The following is a 21,164-nucleotide window of genomic DNA, read 5'->3' as shown; positions in this document are numbered from 1 at the left end:
ATTGACTTCTTCGCAGTGGGAGGGACGAGTACTTAATAGGTTGCATGCAAGCTGTTAATGGAAACCAACATCCTCCTCTAGTGGTAGACAGGTCATGTGTATGTTCGGTGTGTATTCGACCCCACAAGTGGGGCTTGCACTCTTTTGCAGGTAGGCACTAGTCTGTTTTTAAGTAGCGCTGCTCATTTCCTTGCTATAATCTATTGGTGTAGGTGGGTGATCAGATTGCCCGCAAGGGGCAGGTTAGGGGCTGATTTATGGGTGGCAGTGACAGGGGGTGATTGATGGATGGCAGTGACAGGGGGTGATTGATGGGTGATTGACAGGTGATCAGTGGGTTATTACAGGGAAGGACAGATGTAATTAATGCACTGGCAAATTGATAAGGGGGGATCTGAGGGCAATCTGAGCGTGTAGGCGGGTGATTGGGTGCCCGCAAGGGGCAGATTAGGGTCTGATCTGATGGGTAACAGTGACAGGTGGTGATAGATTGTAAGCTCGCAAGGGCAGGGACCTCCTCCTAGTGTTTCTCATACTGCTGTAATTTTAACATATGTATATGTACCAACTACATATCGACTATGTATGTATCTGTATTTATTCTATTCAATGTCATGACTGTACAGTGTCTTGTATTTCTTATGTATATTTGTTCCCCATTATTTGTTTGTACTATGTACAGCGCTACGGAAGATGTTGGCGCTATATAAATAAAAACAAATAATAATAATAATAGGGGGTGATTGATGGGTGATTGATGGGTGATTGATGGGTAATTAGTGGGTGTTTAGGGTAGAGAACAGATGTAAACAATGCACTTGGGAGGTGATCTGACGTCGGATCTGCGGGCGATCTATTGGTGTGGGTGGGTGATCAGATTGCCCGCAAGGGGCAGGTGATTGACAGGTGATTTACAGGTGATCAGTGGGTTATTACAGGGGGGATAGAGGCATACAGTACACAGGGGGAGGTCTGGGGGTGGTCTGGGGAGAATCTTAGGGGTGGGGGGTGATCAGGAGGGAGCAGGGGGCAGTGTAGGGCATAAAAAAAAGAATAGCGTTTACAGATAGTGACAGGGAGTGATTGATGGGTTATTAGGGGGGTGATTGGGTGCAAACAGTGTTCTGGGGGGTGAGCAGGGGGGGGGTCTGAAGGCTGGGGTGGGATATCAGGGGGGCTGTGGGCAAAAAAAAAACCAATGTGTGGTGTATACTCACTTCTGCTTCCTCCTCGCTGGTGGTCTCTGGAACAATGAGACCACGAGGCGAGGAGGAAGCATGTGTAAGGCACTTTGTTTACCTAACAAAGTGCCTTATACGCATTGATTGGCGGAGATTTGTATTTCTCCGCCCGCCGGCGCTGCTAAGTGGCCGGCGGACTGGAGGCTAAATCCCCGGCCATCGATCCCCGGCGGAGGATCGCGTCACGAATGACGCGGTCTCTCCGCCCATGCCCGTACAAGGACCGCCGCCTCTGTGCATGCGGCGGTCCTTGCTGCGGGATCCACTTTCCGGCCGCCCCTGTGCAGTGGGCGGTCGTTAAGTGGTTAAGTTAGAGGAAGTAAGTGATCTTAGCAGATATGTAAGGCTATCTTCAGGTGGAAAAGAAGGCTTTCCCTATATCAACGTATCCAGGCCCACATAAGTGGCTATTTGGTGTTAAGTCAGTAGGATGTCCCACTTTGAATGTCTGAGAGGTAAGAGAAAACCCTGTTGATAGAGATTCTGCACATATGGGCCTTACCTATATTCCCGCCCCATGATCACACCTCTGGACATCCCTTGCTAGAGTCAACCATTGAGCTTTCCTTTGATTATGTATCCAGTCCACTATTCAATCTAAATGTACTGCATAATGATATGTTTTAGGATGAGGCAGGGCTAGGCTCCTGTCCGATTTAGGCTTCTGAAAAGTAGTCACCCTAGGCTGTATGCTTTCCATATAAATTTAGTCATAAGCTTAGACAATAACTTCTAAAATATTTTGAGCTATGTATGGGCACTGTCTGGAGGACATATTACTGGCCACACCACCATGTTACTATCTGTTCCTAGATTCTTACAGTCTAATTGCTGCCTCCTGTCATCTTTAGTGACATGAATCAAGGATTTGAGTGTACGCTTCTGAGGTCAGCAATATGAGACAGAAATTAGTCTCTAAGCTCCTGAGGTCAGTGATATGAGGCAAGGATTAGACTGTAAGATCCTGAGGTCAGTGATACGAGGCAAGGATTAGACTGTAAGCTCCTGAGGTCAGTGATACCAGGCAAGGATTAGACCGTAACCTCCTGAGGGCAGTTAGTGGCATTGGATCATTATCCCTGGCGCTGTCGAAGGGTCCCTCTCTGTTGTGTCCCCATGCTGCTCTCTTCCCTCCCTCTTATGTAGTTAGATGTACGGTGCTACTGGCAGTGTCACTCACACAGTTGCTAGAATAAAGAAGTCAAACGCAAGTTTGGAGCCTGTGGAGTGCCTTCTTCTACAAAGTGGACTATATTGTTGGCAGACGTGGTGTGCCTGCAGGAGAGGAGCACCGGCAGTTGCTACCTTGTCAAGTGATAGCAAAGGTGAGACTCATAGGAGCTAAGATTGAAGTGTCACTCACCCTTTGTCCTGCTGATGGTGGCTCTGCTCTGCACTACACCAGTGGTGTTCTTCTGCATTGTGAGGGTCCTCGCTTGATGACCTCATCAAGCAAGGATGCTTACAGACATAATACAGAAGAATATTGTGAGTGACTCTGCATTAGAGCTACTGCTAGCATGCGGCATCATATACCTTCCATTGGAGGGAGGTGCATGGGGACATATGTGGGGGTGTCACACATAAGGCGCCTGTAGGCATGAGCCTATAGTGCCTTATGGGTAAGCCGCCCTGGCAATAAGGATTTCCTTTGCGGCAGGGTAGCCGCGGACAGGTCAGCAAAAAAAAAGCAAGAGACTGTTACCAAGAGATCTGTATTGTTTTAGAAAGACTATGTTCTGTTAACTTTGTCCTTTTCCTTAGGCTTAGAATAGTCAGAAGGGACATATTACCCATTCTTTTCTCTTATCAGTGGTGGCAGTTAACCATTTACTTGCGTGTGCAATTATATGTGTGTACACATCCCTCCTGGTCTGTCTGTAAGCCCAATTCCCATGATTGTATCCCCAGGAGTGGATTGTCTGTGTGCCAGAGTGAATAGGGAGGCTAAAGCTGACTGGTGGCCAGTAGAGGGCGTGTGATATCATCCTATGGGAAAAGACTGGTAATTTAATTGACACATGCTTGACAACATTTTGGGGATGTTCAGATCCAGATTTTCTTTTTTTAACACTGGGGGGCTAGAGCAGAATATGAGCGGCCAAGATGTTTTGTTGCTGCTGGTATAATTCCAAAAATGAACCATGTGATTCTTTAAAGGAGTTGTCTGGCAGGAGTTGTCAATCACCGCCACGTGGGCTGGAGCGGACTGAGCAGGCGCAGTAGTTCTGCGCCTGCGCAGTCCGCTCCGGGCCCACATGAAGACTTCTCTTGATCCTCTCACCTCCTCTGAAACACCCTCCCTCATCACATCTGCCACTCACCCATCTCACTATTTTTAGGCACAATCTGAAAACTCACCTCTTCAGGCAAGCATACTCTCCTTCCTAGGACTCTGCCAACTAGTCACCATTTCTACCATTCCACACACAGCTTCCCTTTACCTATTGTCCTATACCTTAAATGTTTAGACTGTAAGACCTTTTGGCCAGGGCTCTCTTCCCCTTTTGTCTTACAATGCTGTGTAATGGGTGTACATACCCCCATGTCTAGAGATGTAGCGAACGGTTCGCCGGCGAACGGTTCCAGGCAAACTTAGGGGGTTCGCGTTCGCCTGCACCAGGCAAACTTTTGCGGAAGTTCGATTCGCCCCACAATGCACTATGAGGGTCAACTTTGACCCTCTGCATCACAGTCAGCAGGCACATTGTAGCCATTCAGGTTACACTAAGCCCTGGAGCCCCACCCCCCCTTATATAAGGCAGGGTCCGGCGACCATTAGCCTCACTTGTGTGCCTGCTAGAGAGAGGAAAGGGACAGCTGCTGCAGACTTTTTCTCCTAGGGACAGATTAGTTAGGTTCTAGGCTGCTTTGCTTGCTCCTGACTGATTATTATTGCTTTTAAAGCACCCAGCAACAGCAACAACTCTTTTCAGAGCTCATCCTGTACATATTTTTTTTCTGTGTGTCAAACTGACACTTTTGTTTCATGCACAGCCTTGATAATTGATAGTGTGTGTGCCACTGCCAGCAGCCCAGCACATTCAGTGACTACCTGTGTGTGTGACAGGGAGCTGCACATTGTACTACCCAGTACTGCATATACCCCAGTACCTGTTGTGTTTACTTAACCCACCTCATCACTGCATATACCTAGCTTTGTGTTGAGTAAACCCAGCTCACTGCATCTAACTACCTGTTGTGTTGAGTGAACCCACCTGGCCACCTCACTGCATCTAACTACCTGTTGTGTTGAGTGAGAACCCACCTCACTGCATCTTAAGTACCTTTACTGTTCAGTGAACCCAGCTCACTGCATCTAACTACCTGTTGTGTTGAGTGAGAACCCACCTCACTGCATCTTAAGCACCTTTACTGTTCAGTGAACCCAGCTCACTGCATTTAACTACCTGTTGTGTTGAGTGAGAGCCCACCTCACTGCATCTTAAGTACCTTTACTGTTCAGTGAACCCAGCTCACTGCATCTAACTACCTGTTGTGTTGAGTGAGAACCCACCTCACTGCATCTTAAGCACCTTTACTGTTCAGTGAACCCAGCTCACTGCATCTAACTACCTGTTGTGTTGAGTGAGAACCCACCTCACTGCATCTTAAGCACCTTTACTGTTCAGTGAACCCAGCTCACTGCATCTAACTACCTGTTGTGTTGAGTGAGAACCCACCTCACTGCATCTTAAGCACCTTTACTGTTCAGTGAACCCCAGCTCACTGCATCTAACTACCTGTTGTGTTGAGTGAGAACCAACCTCACTGCATCTTAAGTACCTTTACTGTTCAGTGAACCCAGCTCACTGCATCTAACTATCCAGTACCTGTTGTGTTTACTTAACCCACCTCATCACTGCATATACCTAGCTTTGTGTTGAGTGAACCCAGCTCACTGCATCTAACTACCTGTTGTGTTGAGTGAGAACCCACCTCACTGCATCTTAAGTACCTTTACTGTTCAGTGAACCCAGCTCACTGCATCTAACTACCTGTTGTGTTGAGTGAGAACCCACCTCACTGCATCTTAAGTACCTTTACTGTTGAGTGAACCCAGCTCACTGCATCTAACTACCTGTTGTGTTGAGTGTGAACCCACCTGGCCACCTCACTGCATCTAACTACCTGTTGTGTTGAGTGAGAACCAATCTCACTGCATCTTAAGTACCTTTACTGTTCAGTGAACCCAGCTCACTGCATCTTACTACCTGTTGTGTTGAGTGAGAACCAACCTCACTGCATCTTAAGTACCTTTAGTGTTGAGTGAACCCAGCTCACTGTATCTAACTACCTGTTGTGTTGAGTGAGAACCCACCTCACTGCATCTTAAGTACCTTTACTGTTCAGTGAACCCAGCTCACTGCATCTAACTACCTGTTGTGATGAGTGAGAAACCAGCTCACTGCATCTTAAGTACCTTTACTGTTCAGTGAACCCAGCTCACTGCATCTAACTACCCAGTACCTGTTGTGTTTACTTAACCCACCTCATCACTGCATATACCTAGCTTTGTGTTGAGTGAACCCAGCTCACTGTATCTTACTACCTGTTGTGTTGAGTGAACCCACCTGGCCACCTCACTGCATCTAACTACCTGTTGTGTTGAGTGAGAACCCACCTCACTGCATCTTAAGTACCTTTACTGTTCAGTGAACCCAGCTCACTGCATCTAACTACCTGTTGTGTTGAGTGAGAACCCACCTCACTGCATCTTAAGCACCTTTACTGTTCAGTGAACCCAGCTCACTGCATCTAACTATCTGTTGTGTTGAGTGAGAACCCACCTCACTGCATCTTAAGTACCTTTACTGTTCAGTGAACCCAGCTCACTGCATCTAACTATCCAGTACCTGTTGTGTTTACTTAACCCACCTCATTACTGCATATACCTAGCTTTGTGTTGAGTGAACCCAGCTCACTGCATCTAACTACCTGTTGTGTTGAGTGAACCCACCTGGCCACCTCTCTGCATCTAACTACCTGTTGTGTTGAGTGAGAACCCACCTCACTGCATTTTAAGTACCTTTACTGTTCAGTGAACCCAGCTCACTGCATCTAACTACCTGTTGTGTTGAGTGAGAACCCACCTCACTGCATCTTAAGCACCTTTACTGTTCAGTGAACCCAGCTCACTGCATCTAACTACCTGTTGTGTTGAGTGAGAACCCACCTCACGGCATCTTAAGTACCTTTACTGTTCAGTGAACCCAGCTCACTGCATCTAACTATCTGTTGTGTTGAGTGAGAACCCACCTCACTGCATCTTAAGTACCTTTACTGTTCAGTGAACCCAGCTCACTGCATCTAACTATCCAGTACCTGTTGTGTTTACTTAACCCACCTCATCACTGCATATACCTAGCTTTGTGTTGAGTGAACCCAGCTCACCGCATCTAACTACCTGTTGTGTTGAGTGAACCCACCTGGCCACCTCACTGCATCTAACTACCTGTTGTGTTGAGTGAGAACCCACCTCACTGCATCTTAAGTACCTTTACTGTTCAGTGAACCCAGCTCACTGCATCTAATTACCTGTTGTGTTGTGTGAACCCACATCACTGCATATACCTAGCATCCCCCCGAGATGGACAAAATGGACAAACCAGGTAGAGGAAGAGGTAGAGGCAGACCCAGAGGAAAGCCACCAGGCACCAGCAGGTCTGTGCGAGGTGGTGTTGCTGTGATTTCGTGCGGACCTGGCCCAAAATACAGTACTCAGAAAAAGGCATGTGCCATCACTTCCCAAAATCGTGAGGAGGTGCTTGAGTATTTAACACAGAACACCTCATCTCCCGCAGCCACCAGCGCTACAACAAGCACCACATCCACTGCATTTGACACTTCGCAGGAGTTATTTGGTGGTGGTGGTGAAATCACTGATTCCCAGCCACTACTGCAACAGCAACAAGAAGGCGCAGGTACACCACCTCATACGTCTGAGTTAGGTGGCGATAGTATGGAGTCGGCAGGGATGATGAACCACCTGAAGTTGGTGCAGTTGAGGAGGTGTCTGAGGAAAGCACAGCTGGCCAGGAGGATTATGATGACGATTATACGGATACCACATATGTTCCCGGTAGAGGAGATGACCAGGGGGAAAGTTCAGAGGAGGAGTCAGAGAGGAGTAGGAGGAGACGACTCCATGATAGAAGCAGAGGGAGCTCGTCCTCAGAAACAGCTGGGGGCAGTGTCCGGCGCCATGTATCGCCAGCTATGGCCAGCCAGCCAACATGCCCTTCAACGTCAGCTGCTGATGCCACCGTAGCGCCATCACCCCAGGGGGGGCTAAGCGGTTTGGAAATTTTTTCACGTGTGTGTCTCAGATCGGAGCAAAGCCATCTGTTGTCTCTGCCAGCAAAATTGAGCCGTGGAAAGGCCAACTCTCACGTAGGGACAAGTGCCTTACAAAGGCACCTGGAGAGAAGGCACAAACAGCTATGGCAAGAACTCCTGAGGAAAAGCAGCACCCCTCAAAAGACAAGCCACCCTCCTTCTCCTCTTCCTCCTTCAGGTGCATCGTCTTCATCCACTTTCTCCCTTGCACCTTCAAAGCCACCCTCCTCCACACCGCCTCTTCCCTTGAGCGGTTCCTTCTCCTCTGCCCACAGCAGTACCCAGCTGTCCGTGAAGGAAGTATTTGAGCGGAAGAAGCAAATGTCTGCCAGTCACCCTCTTGCCCGGCGTCTGACAGCTGGCGTGGTGGAACTATTAGCTCGCCAGCTATTACTATACAAGCTGGTGGAGTCGGAGGCTTTCCGTAAGTTTGTGGCCATTGGTACAATGCAGTGGAAGATACCAGGCCACAATTATTTTTCACAAAAGGTCATACCCAAACTGTACCGTGCAGTTGAGAGGCAAGTGGTGTCATCATTGGCACACAGTGTTGGGTCAAGGGTCTACCTGACCACGGATGCCTGGTCTGCCAAGCATGGGCAGGGCCACTACATTACATACACAGCCCATTGGGTCAACCTGGTGACTGATGACTGCAAGCAGGGAGTACGTGGCTGCGCAGCGGACCGACTTGTCACACCTCCACGGCTTGCAGGCAGGCCTCCAGCCACCTCCTCTCCACCTGCTACCACCGCTTCGCTGTCGTCATTCTCCTCCTCCTCCTTGGCTGGTGCCGCAATCTCCTCTCCAGCTACACAGCCCCAGCACCCCCGGGCCTATGCTGCATGCCAGGTACGACGGTGTCACGCAGTGTTAGACATGTCTTGCCTGAAAGCATAGAGTCACACTGGAGCAGCTCTCCTGGCTGCTCTTAACAAACAGGTGGAGCAATGGCTGACCCCGCACAAGCTTGAGATCGGCAACGTGGTGTGTGACAACGGCAGCACTCTCATTGCTGCGTTGAATTTGGGAAAGCTGACACTCATACCCTGCATGGCACATGTGCTTAATCTGGTCGTGCAAAGATTTGTGTCCAAGTACCCAGGCTTAGAGGACGTCCTGAAGCAGGTCAGGAAGTTGTGTGGGCATTTCAGGCGCTCCTACAAGGCCATGGCATGCTTTGCGGACATTCAGCGTAGAAACAACTTGCCGGTGAGACGCCTGATTTGCGATAGCCCGACTTGCTGGAATTCCACCCTGCTGATGTTCTCTCGCCTGCTAGACCAGGAGAAAGCCGTCACCCAGTAACTGTATAATTACAGTACAAGGACACAACCTGGGAGGATGGGGATGTTGTGGCCCAACAACTGGACACTGATGCGAAATGCATGCAGGGTCATGGAGCCCTATGAGGAGGTGACCAAACTGGTGAGTCGCGATGAGGGCATAATCAGCGACTTGATCCCCTAAGCCTACTTCCTGGAGTGGTGGATACAGCTGTGGAGGAGCGTGAACGAGAAGAGTTACGGCAGCAGGAGTCGTGGGAGCCATTTACACCTGAACCCGATGTTCCCATAACACCTGTGGCAGCACAGAGGGGGGAGGAGGAGGAGGAAGAAGAGGAGTCGTGTGGGGAAGGAGAGGAGTCAGACTCTGATGATGGTGATGATGAGGAAGGTGTTTCTGTGGAGGAGGAAGAGGCGACGGAAGAAGAACAACAGCGGCAGCCGTCACAGGGGGCTTCTGCTGCTCCACGTTCCCGTGGTATTGTTCGTGGCTGCGGGGAGGAAGAGGAGTTGCATCCCGTCACTGAGGAAGAGCAAGAGGAGATGGAGAGTACGTCTGCATCCAGCTTTGTGCAGATGTCCTCTTTCATGTTGTGCAGCCTGTTGAGGGACCCCCGTATAAAAAAACTCAAGTCGAATGACCTGTACTGGGTGGCCACGCTACTAGACCCTCGGTACAGGCACAAAGTGGCGGACGTGTTACCAACTCAACACAAGGCGGAAAGGATGCAGCACTTGCAGAACAAGCTGTTGATGATGCTTTACAATGCGTTTAAGAGTGATGTGGCTGCACAACGCAATCAAGGTACCACTGGCAGTAACCCTCCTCCTCCCAAGTCGACGCAGGCAAGGACAGGACACTCCAGCGATCTCAGGGTGATGTCGGACATGCGGACGTTCTTTAGTCCAACTCCTCGCCATAGTCCTTCCGGATCCACCCTCCACCAACGCCTGGACCGGCAGGTAGCCGACTACCTGGCCTTGAGTGTGGATGTAGACACTGCGACTACTGGTTGCGCAGGCTTGACCTGTGGCCAGAGCTGTCCCAATTTGCCATGCAACTTCTCTCTTGCCCTGCCGCAAGCGTCCTGTCAGAAAGGACCTTCAGTGCAGCTGGAGGCATAGTTACTGAGAAGACAAGTCGCCTAAGTCACGACAGTGTTCAGTACCTGACCTTTATCAAAATGAATGAGGAATGGATCCCGGAGGGCTACTGCACGACCGAAGACTAAGTCAGTCCCCACACACAGCATCTCTGCCTGCAGGCCGCTTGCCTTCTCCGCCACCACCAGCAGGGTCCAAGACTCTAGGCGGATTCCTGAATTTTTAAGGCCGCTACACTAATTTTTCTGGCGCGTGTACATGCCTGCCTAATTTTTCTGGCTGCACTGGGGGCGGCTACAACAAAAAAACAAAAGGCATGTACATGTGCCCATCCCCCTTCGTGATTATTACCTTGCCGCGGTGAAGGGGCTTGCGTATCACAATGAAGCAATGACCGACAGCTATTTGAGTGTCTCGGGTGGGGGTGGCACACAAAAGATAATAAGGTTGTTGCTTCATTGTGGTCAGACCAAATTTTATCAGCTGGACAGTCACTGTTGTTCTATCATTGAGCTACCACAGCCCGGCGACCATATGGGCTTGAAAAATGCCACGGCCTACACTCTGGCCACGGTGCGCACCAGTTCAGCACGGCCGTCACTACACAAACAGCTGTTTGCGGTGCGTTACACAGTGAGTTTGGTGTGTCAGTGTGAAGCAGTACTCTAATTACACTCCCTGATTGATGTATACACATGCAAGATGTTTTAAAGCACTTTAGGCCTGCAATTTAGCATTCAATGTGATTTCTGCCCTTAAAACACTGCTTTGCGTCACATCCAGATTTTTCCCAGGGACTTTGGGCATGTATCCCACTCCGCCATGCCCCCCTCGGGTTCGCGAACCGAAAATCGGAGGTTCGCGACATCTCTACCCATCTCTTATAAAATAAAATATATAGTTAATTTGTTCACTGTATTAGCTGTTATACCCTCTTGTCTTGTATCGAGTGTTGTATTGTATGCTCTGTATTGTTATACCCTGTATGCTATTGTACAGCGCCACGGAAGATGATGGTGCAATATAAATTAAAAAAAAATAATAATAATAATACCGTATATTCCGGTGTATAAGACGACTGGGCGTATAAGATGACCCCCCAACTTTTCCAGTTAAAATATAGAGTTTGGGATATACTCACCGTATAAGACTACCCCTCTTCCAACGCACACCAAATAAAAATAAAAATAAAAAAAATCATGTACTGGTGCTGTGTATGACCAGTTACTGGTGCTGTACTGTATGTGTTACACAGTATATAACAGTATATAGTCAATTTACTTGCTGCATTGGTCAGCTCTCCTTGTCTACCTGTTTATTACAGCGGTATTGAAGAATAGATTGCGTTCCCTCAGCAGGGAGATCTGAGAGACGGTAACAGGATAGGGCGTATCACCCAGCAACAATGACACCCGGCGTATAAGACGACCCCCAACTTTTCAGAAGATTGTCAAGGGTTAAAAAGTAGTCTTATACGCAGGAATATACAATACTAATAATAATAACAATAGAAAAATGCACCATGGCACTTTTCTGGGACCCCACTGAGCTGTAAATTGAAGAATCTTAGTCTCATGTTGGTCTCAAAGTAGCATAAAAGAACCTACCCAACGGATATAAAGATGTCCCCTCCTTTTTTGCATAATGTTTTGCATGCATTTACTGGTCTATCCATGCATTTTTTTTGTTTGGTTTGCACAATATCTGTAATTTTCTGGTATCCAGCTATGAGAATGTTAATTGTACTTCTAACTATGGTATCCACATAGACAAATTGCAGAAATTCTCTAAGGGCAGGCCTGTGGAAATGTCTCTCATAGGATCGGTCCCTTGTGGACGCATTTCCTTTAAAGCAAGGTTTAGAACATAACAGCTTTCTGCCCTTCAGCCTCTTCTGTTATCCATCGTTCTGAATGAACGTGATTCCCCCTTCGTACCTGAGTTATTGACTTAAATCTAAGTATCTCAACCTCACTTTATAAAGTCAGATATTTAATTGTGCCATCACAGAATTAAAGTCATTTATGTGTAGCACAACCCACCTGTCAGGTAAGCTTGATTACAATGTCTTGTTTTTACAAGTGTATGCAGTGATGGTCGTAATCAACTAAATACGATTACGCAAAAAAAAATTTCCTCTACGCTTATACATAATTATGATTTGTAAATTGAATTGATTTAGTTTAGTAGTTATTCATAATTTCACCTAAAATTTTGCATAATTTTCTTTGTAATTTTGTGCCAGCTTAGGCAGTGAATTGCAAAGGTAGTAACACCAAAATATGCTGCAAATGTTAGGGAGAATAGTAGGTACAAGTAAAAAAAAACCTTGTAGTTTTTGAGAAAATCGATTTTAAAAATGCAAAGAAAAATGTTTTAATAAACTTAAAAAAATGATCGTTTAAGAACCATTTTTCTTTGCATATTTAAAATCAATTTTCTCAAAAACTACAATGTATTTTTGAAAAAGAAAATGTTTGCCTTGTACCCACTATTCTATTTAACATATGTAGCAATTTTGGTAGCAATAGCATCTATGGGGGTTTTGCTATTAACCGCTAAAGTCGGCACAATATTTTGTGAAAATGTGCAAAATTATGCAAAAAATTACGCAAAATTATGAAATGTTACTATTACATATGAAGTTAATTATGATTTTCCCTAAGGACCCGTTTCCACTAGAGTGAATCTGCATGCGTTTTCTTCATGCAGATTCGCATAACCAATATAAATCAATGGGCCTGTTTCCACTTTTCAGAAATTCTGTGTGGTGGACTGTGCAGAAAAAAATCAGCACGGGAGAGCCATCAGAATTCACACACCGCAAGGCTATTGTGTGATTTGCCTGTAATGTATTTAATAGGAAATTCACATGTGTTTTCGTTATGCAAATTTTCCATGCAAATGTGCATACTTTTTCTCTTAAAATCAATGTAAAAGCACACAGGCACTGACATGGTTAAATTTGTATTCTTACAAACAGATGCAAGTTTTAATGCATTTTTGTGTTAAAATTTGCATACAAATTTGTTTTTGCGTTTTACGCAACGAAATCGCACCGCACTAGTGGAACGGGCCCTGAAATTTTGCATTACGATTACGATGCGTAAATGCAAATTTTGATGCAAAATTTATATCTATATCAGTAGTGCCCACACTTTTTGGGCTCGTGAGCTACTTTAAAATTTTCTGAGTCCAGGAGATCTACCAACATTTACTGTATAGGTGCCTTCAGTATAGGTAGTTAGGTATAAATGCCTTCAGTATAGATAGCTAGGTAAAGGTGCCTTCAGTATAAGTAGCCAGGTATAGGTGTCTTCAGTATAGGTAGTTAGGTATAGGTGCCTTCAGTATAGGTAGTTAGGTATAAGTGCCTTCAGTATAGATAGGTAGGTATAGGTGCCTTCAGTATAAGTAGCCAGGTATAGGTGCCTTCAGTATAGGTAGTTAGGTATAGATGCCTTCAGTATAGATAGCTAGGTATAGGTGCCTTCAGTATAGGTAGTTAGGTATAGATGCCTTCAGTATAGATAGCTAGGTATAGGTGCCTTCAGTATAGGTTGTTAGGTATAGGTGCCTTCAGTATAGATAGTTAGGTATAGATGCCTTCAGTATAGATATCTAGGTATAGGGGCCTTCAGTATAGGTAGCCAGGTATAGTATAGTTAGGTGTAGGTGCCTTCAGTTTACATAGCTAGGTGTAGGTGCCTGAGTGCCACTTACCTCCCTCCAGCTCCAATGGCAGTGTCTGGGGCTCGTCCTGGTCTCCCCTCCTTCAGCCGTGGCTGGCTGGAGGACAAATGAGCAAGTCTGCAGCTGAGGAAATTTTCTGGTGGGTGAAAGGGAGACGGGCCCGGCACCACCCCCAGCCATGCCATTGTGCCATGGCAGAGCCGCCCCAGGCCTCTCCTTTTCAGCTGTGCTGCCTCTCTCCTTTCCTGCCTTCCGATTGGCCAGCGACTGGCAAAATAATTTGATGGGATGCAGTATACAGCTGCCGGCCACAAAATTTGATATGATAATCTACCGAATAAGCAATCTACTGCATAGGGGGTCCAAATCTACCGGTAGATCACAATCAACCTATTGGGCACTCCGACACTATATACTAAAGTTATACCTATGAACTATAAACTATATACATGCCCTACTATATACTGTATTTTCCGCCGTATAAGACACTCCAGAATATAAGACGCACCTAGGTTTCGAAGGCAAAAATCAGGTGAAAAAAACAAACCTAAACCTGATGAGTCCATATATCAGAAGCATCTTGTACATGTCCTCCTGCAAATAGTGTCCTCCTATGTCCCTCATGTGTCCTCCTGTGTCCCCCATGTGTCCTCCTGTATGCTCCATGTAACCCCCTGTATTATCTGGTGTTTCTGTGTCCTCCATTGACCCTTCTGTGTCCTGGTCTCCCCCTGTGTCCTATGGTCAGCCCCCTGTGTCCTCTGGTCGGCCCCTGTGTCCTCTGCTCAGCCTCTTGTGTCCTCTGCTTGGCCCCCTGTGTGCTCTGCTTGGCCCCCTGTGTCCTCTGGTCAGCCCCATGTGTCCTCTTGTCAGCCCCCTGTTTCCTCCTGTGTCCCCGCTGTGCCTGTCTCCAGGCCCCCGTGCAAGCAGTGTCAGCAGCTTACCTCCTCCATCATGCCCGCGGTGACTGAAGACATTCGGCTTCTCCCGGGCGGCTTCCTCTAGTGCCGGGCTTCTTATGACGGATCATCAATGACGTGTCATTAGAAGCCCGGCACTAGATGAAGCCACATTAAGAAGTTGGATATCTTCAACTGCTGCGGGCATGATAGCTGAGGTAAGTCGCTGCTGATTCTCACACGGGGGGCCCCGAGACACAAGGGGGAGAGAAGAGATGCAGGCAGGAGGAAGCCAGGCACAGCGGGGACAAAGGCAGGGAATCCCTGATGTCGGCGGGTTGGCATTTCGTATTGGCAGGCGTTCCTAAGTCAGGGATTCCTTGCCTTTGCCGTAAAAGATGCAGGGACTTTCTCTCCTTACTTTAGGGAGAAAAAGTGTGTCTTGTACAGCGGAAAATATGGTACTACTGTGAAGGATTGAGGAAAAGCCGCCACGTGCTTTGACGGCGCGGCGGCTAGTTCCGCGTTCAGCCCGGCGGTTTCTGCGCAGCGACATGTGTCTGATGTGGTTCAGCCTTCCTGTGCACATAGGCTGAGGAATACGCGCACGCGCGTCGAGAGGCCGAAGCTTTATGGGAAGCAGAAAGGGGTCAGCTGACTCTACTGGTCAGCTGATCCCAGAACAAACGGCGTTTGGCTGAAGGGGACTGGGCGGCGCTGATCTGCGCTGCACTATATAGCTGGTTGTCCTTCAGTCTCACATTGTCTGCCATTGCGAATGCTTATGTGTTGGCACACCGACCAGTCAGATCCTACAGTGTGTTAAGAGCCAGGTGGACCTGGGGATTCACACTGAGCTAGATTACTCTTGTGGCTTTACTGTTATGCTTTAGACCAGTTCCAGGGTGTTGTGACTACGGACCTCACACCCAAGACTAGAATACTGTGTCAGTTCTATGTTATGCTTTAGACCAGTTCCAGGGTGTTGTGACTACGGACCTCACACCCAAGACTAGGATACTGTGTCAGTTCTATGTTATGCTTTAGACCAGTTCCAGGGTGTTGTGACTACGGACCTCACACCCAAGACTAGGATACTGTGTCAGTTCTATGTTATGCTTTAGACCAGTTCCAGGGTGTTGTGACTATGGACCTCACACCCAAGACTAGGATACTGTGTCATTCCTATGTTATGCTCTAGACCAGTTCCAGGGTGTTGTGACTACAGACCTCACACCCAAGACTAGGATACTGTGTCAGTTCTATGTTATGCTTTAGACCAGTTCCAGGGTGTTTTGACTACGGACCTCACACCCAAGACTAGGATACTGTGTCAGTTCTATGTTATACCTTATCCCGGTTCCAGGGCATAGAGAATAGGCCCTCACACCTAGTTAGGGAAAGTCTGTTCATATTAGCAGCAGGGCTTCCTGCAACCAGGCCTGGGTCCCTCTTCTAGGGAGTCCTCAGGCTACAGGAATATTCCCCACAGTCAGGGGAGTATTCCTCAAGTCACTCAGGCCACCGGGGTCCCTGGTGGTCTATGCTCAGAGTTGTACTGTTACACCAAACACTCACATTATACTGGTGTCCAGAGGTTAGAAATACCCAGATTATTGGTGATACTGCAGATCATCCATAATCTGGTGTATATCTGCATTGCGGGTGATTCTGCAGATTACCAGTAATCAGATTCTCTCTGCGTGTTGACACCCATCGTTACAACTACGTACCGCTTTCAGTTCCTGAGTCCTTGACTAAGCAACTTGTATCACCTAGATAAAATATGCATTACTCCTATGATGAGCGTATGCCATACAATGGATGTTATATTAAAGGGACTCTGAGCACCTCTCATGAGCATGCCTCTAAGCCAGACGACTTCCAACAAAGTCATGCTATGACCCCTCTGGAGGAGCCTCTTGCAATGGCCCTGCGTGTCACTTCCTCTTCCTGCTTCATTCAGTGATGCACTTCTCTAACGGAGAAGTCAGATAACATAGACAAGATGGCAGCCGGAATTTTTAAGTTGAAACAAAAACTATTTGGTGTAGAATGGTGATTCAGGCATCAAATGAAAGAGGAGAGCACAAGTTACAGAAAGGTATCCATCTTTAAGTATTTCGCAGTACTGGTTGGAATCGTAAAGGCATACCCATGAGAGGTGCTCAGAGTCCCTTTAAATAAGGTGTTGTGCTAAGGTTTTTAACCTTCCTATGGATCAACAGGGATATGTGAGGCTGGAGTTGTACCTTATTTTCTTATCGAACTTGATGGACATAATGTACTGTATGTCTTTTTTCAACCCAAATAACTATGTAACCACCAGTTTGTATGATCTCCCGGAGTGTGAGTGTACTTTCCCAAATTAGAACACATAAATTAATTGAACTTCCTAAGGATTTACCTCAGTAGGTAGAGATGATATCATGAGTTCCTCTGAGGAACAGTTGGTGACATAACTATGTTTATTGCAAAGTTGCTGCCAGCACTTATGTAATAATGAAAATAATAACTGATAGAAACATTATATTGAAGCCTCTGTGCGATTTAGTATGGCTCAGTTGTCTTTGTAAACTTTAACAAGAAATGTCAGCACTAGCGTTATATGAAATATACATCCTTTAATTTATTTTTTTAACCTAAGTAGACAGCATGCATGGATGTCCAAATCAAAGTATGGGCGAGGAATTCCAGATCTTGGCATTTTCTACCCCTAAACTAGCCCATTTTCCCCTCTTTACTGGTATTTTGTTGATGTATTTGGCAACCATACTTGGAAATCTCACTATTATAACCCTAGTCTGTGCGGTTCCCAAACTGCACACTCCAATGTATTTCTTTTTATCCAACCTTGCTGCTGTGGACATTGCCTCAACTTCAGCCTGTGTCCCAAAACTACTTCTCATTACAATAACTGAAGATCATACAATCTCCTTCCAGAACTGCATGGTCCAGATGTTCTTTGTTATGTTGTGTTCTGGTGGTGAAATTTTTGTCCTGACTTCAATGGCTTATGATCGTTATGTAGCCATATGTAAGCCTTTGCAATATTTTATCATAATGAACAACAGACTCTGCATTTCTCTGGTTATTTGGTCCTGGGCGACAGCTTCTCTGAACTCTTTGTTGCATACATTACTTACTACTGAATTACTATTTTGCTTTTCTCGGGATATCAACAATTTCTTCTGTGACCTCAATGTGCTCATTTCAATGTCCAGTAGTGACACTATGAGCAGGAAACTTCTGATACTTTTTGAAGGTACAATTATTGCCTTTCTACCATTTGTGCTCACCATAGTCTCATATGTTTTTATCATCTCCACTATCTTGAAGATCAAGTCCAGCGATGGACGCTACAAGATCTTCTCCAGTTGCACCTCCCATCTTATAACTGTGATATTATTCTACGGGCCAAGCTACTTTTTATACATGAAATCTAAGTTTCTAGAGACAAATGAGCAAGACAAAGTGCTGGCCATGCTCTATGTTGTTGTAGTTCCTATGTTGAATCCTCTGGTTTACAGTTTAAGAAACAAAGATATCTGGGATGCTATTATTACCTTAGGCAAAAAGTGGAGATTTTTTTATAAGCAATACATCAGCAATTCTTCTTCAGAGAGACTGAAAACCATTGAAGTGGGAAGAGAACATTAAAAAAGAGAGAAAAATAAGAAAATAGAGGGGACTAAAAAGCCGTATCCCATAGAGTCATATCAATTCATGCCATGCACTGATGAGGACCAGAAATCCAAAACAGGCTGTTTATATGTTGGATTGATGTGGCTCTGTATAACGTATTGGCTACAGGCTCACTATACACCAGCGGCCCCGGGTGTGTACCTGGCTTTCGAGGGCAAAAAGAGAGGATTTGCATATTGGGAGTGATGCATCATGGGCAACAACACTTTCTCACTTAAAACTGTATTATTGTAAATACCTCCTGTATTAACTACCTAACAACTGCATCACACCAATCAGCGTGAATGCGGCAGCAGCCGCAGGACCGCCTAACACCAATAGGGGTCAAGTGTTGGGGTGGGGTTTTTCAGCAGATCACGCGTGCTGATGCCCGCACATCTCCGCCTGAGTGATGGAGCTCCGCTCCATTATCAGTCTCCCAGGGGTGATCACCGCTAGGAAACTGTTAGATAGCGAAACCACCATCTACTTACTCTGTACAGCGCTGCTATCTAAGACAGTGCTGTACTTGGGACAGCCGTGTCACAGGATCCTCGGCTCTCATAGGCTGATGTTGATTGGCTGGAGGGGGGAGGGAGGGATACAACAATACAAAAAAAATTGTAATATTTATTAAAAAATAAAGAAAAATAAATATTTGTAAAAAAAATCTCCCAAAAACAAAACAAACACTCCATGAGAGATCAGAGCCCACCAACAGAAATCTCTGTTGGTGGGCAGAAAAGGGGGGGGGGGATCACGTGTGTGCTGAGTTGTATGGCCCTGCAGCGAGGCCTCAAAGCTGCAATGGCCTAATTAGTGAAAAATAGCCTGGTCACTAGGAAAGTGTAAGCCTACTGTCCTCAAGTGGTTAAGAAGGCAGAATTATATGTTGCATCTTTCTTTTAGCAAGAGGGCTTTTCGGCCTCTTTCAGCCCCTTATATTCTTCTAATGGTTTTGAGTCACCATGAACTGTCTGAAAAATACTTATATAGCTCATGGTAACACTAGGAAAGTATATGGGGCTAAAAGAGACTGAAACAGTCTACAAAAAAAGCAATGCTGAATGTAATATGCCTTCAAAAACAGAAGTTTTTTTTTTAGATACAGTGATTCAGCCATAAAGGAAACCAGAGACAAAAAACTTTTATACATACCTGGGGTTCTTCCAGCCCCACACCCCTATCCTCCGCTGCCTGCAGCACCGGTACCAGGACCCGTAACTTCCTCCAGTTGTGGCCAGTCTGCGCAAGAGGAAGTGCACTCTCTATGTATCTCTCCAGCAGCTGTCGGAGAGATACGTAGAGGGTGCAATTCTCTTTTGCACAGACTGGCCGCGACTGGAAGAGGTTACAGGACCCGGTACCAGTGCTGCAAGCAGCGGAGGATGGGGCGTGGAGCTGGAGGAAGTCCCAGGTATGTATAAGACATTTTTTATTTTCATCTATGGTACACTTTAAAGAGAATCTGTACCGTCCGATTTGTACAATAAAAAACATACCAGTCGAGTCACTGGGATCCCCCGGATCCCTCTTTGCCATCTCCGCTGTTCCCCGCCACAATCCTGGATTTTAATCGCCAGTTTTAGGCAGTGTTTACAAACAAAAAACATGGTTGCTAAGCAGGAAGTGATGTTTGTGTGTGTATATATACAGTATATACACACACACACACACACACACACACACACACACACACACACACACACACACACACACACACACACTGTGTGTATGTATATGTATGTATGTGTGTGTGTGTGTGTGTGTGTGTGTGTGTGTGTGTGTGTGTGTGTGTGTGTGTGTGTGTGTGTGTGTGTGTGTGTGTGTGTGTGTGTGTGTGTGTGTGTGTGTGTGTGTGTGTGTGTGTGTGTATATATATATTTTACACGTTTTTATTACATAGTGAATTATCTGCACTCCAGTCAGTAATTCTCACAGTTTCTCAGCATGTGACAGGCAGCTCCCTCCCCCCCCCCTCAGCCTAGCAAACTGCATCAAAGTCCCGCTGAAACTGAGAGCAGAGAGTGAGTGTTATGATCTCTTCAGCAGCATGTACTGCTGGCTGCAATTTGACTGCAGCCTGTAAGGAAACGCGGAAAGGCCGCCGTCTCTCGAGGTGAGGCGGATGTTTCCGCGTCCAGCATGGCGTCACAACGCGGAAAAAACACCGCATGCCGCATAGGCAGTGCGGCGGAATCCGCATTGGTAACGGCGGAATCCGCATCAGAGGCGGCCCCCGCACTAGATACATTGCATGACAGTACTGGTGTGGCTGGGACTGATAGTCCACCAGGATTCAGACTTACACGTGCGCGAGCACAGAGGCAGAGTTTAAATAGCAGTTAGAAGGGTGTCGGCTGACCAGCTGGGTCAGCTGACAAATTCCACTGCTCTCATTGGACCAGCAATTAGGGAGGTCCTGGAAAGGTCCTAGAGTATATATACTGCTGGTTGTTCACTTGCTCTTTGTCTGGCGTGCGATCACATATGTGGGAGCACCCAGATCCGTAGTCAGATCCGCAAGTGTGCCGGGACCAGCTGGAGCTGTAATCCTACACTTAGCTAGATTCTGTTGATAGCTAAAGTACTAGTTTGATTGTGATTATATGTTATGACTTTTGCCTGCTTTGACTATCCTCCTGAACTCTGATCCTGTACCTCGATATTTCTGATACTCTGTTGCCGAACCCCGGCTCGTTCCTTGACTCTGTTTCTGCCTCCTGATTTTGTACCCCGATATATCTGATACCCCGTTGCTGAACCTTGCCTGCACTTTGACTCCGCCTTTGCCTCCTGATCTTGAACTTTATCTGTCCATGTGTGTACGACCTGGCTTGTCCGACCTCTAGAACCGACCTTACTGTTAGAGGCGGTTCCTCGTTCTGTTAAGTGACCCTTCCGCCAGAGGGTTACTT

At 46.6% G+C, this 21,164-nt stretch overlaps 1 protein-coding gene across 1 annotated transcript; it reads left to right on the top strand.

Moving 5' to 3' along the window:
- The first annotated feature begins 17,217 nt into the window (after nt 1-17,217).
- On the top strand, nt 17,218-18,222 carry LOC137561879 (olfactory receptor 5V1-like). The gene has a single exon (XM_068273231.1). It carries the CDS (start codon nt 17,218-17,220, stop codon nt 18,220-18,222), a length of 1,005 nt encoding a protein of 334 aa, XP_068129332.1.
- The last annotated feature ends 2,942 nt before the right edge of the window (nt 18,223-21,164 follow it).

The sequence above is a fragment of the Hyperolius riggenbachi genome, chromosome 3, assembly GCF_040937935.1.
Source record: "Hyperolius riggenbachi isolate aHypRig1 chromosome 3, aHypRig1.pri, whole genome shotgun sequence".
NCBI lineage: Eukaryota > Metazoa > Chordata > Amphibia > Anura > Hyperoliidae > Hyperolius > Hyperolius riggenbachi.
The sequence above is the reverse complement of the archived record's forward strand: the minus strand, read 5'-3'. Positions and strand labels throughout refer to the sequence as shown.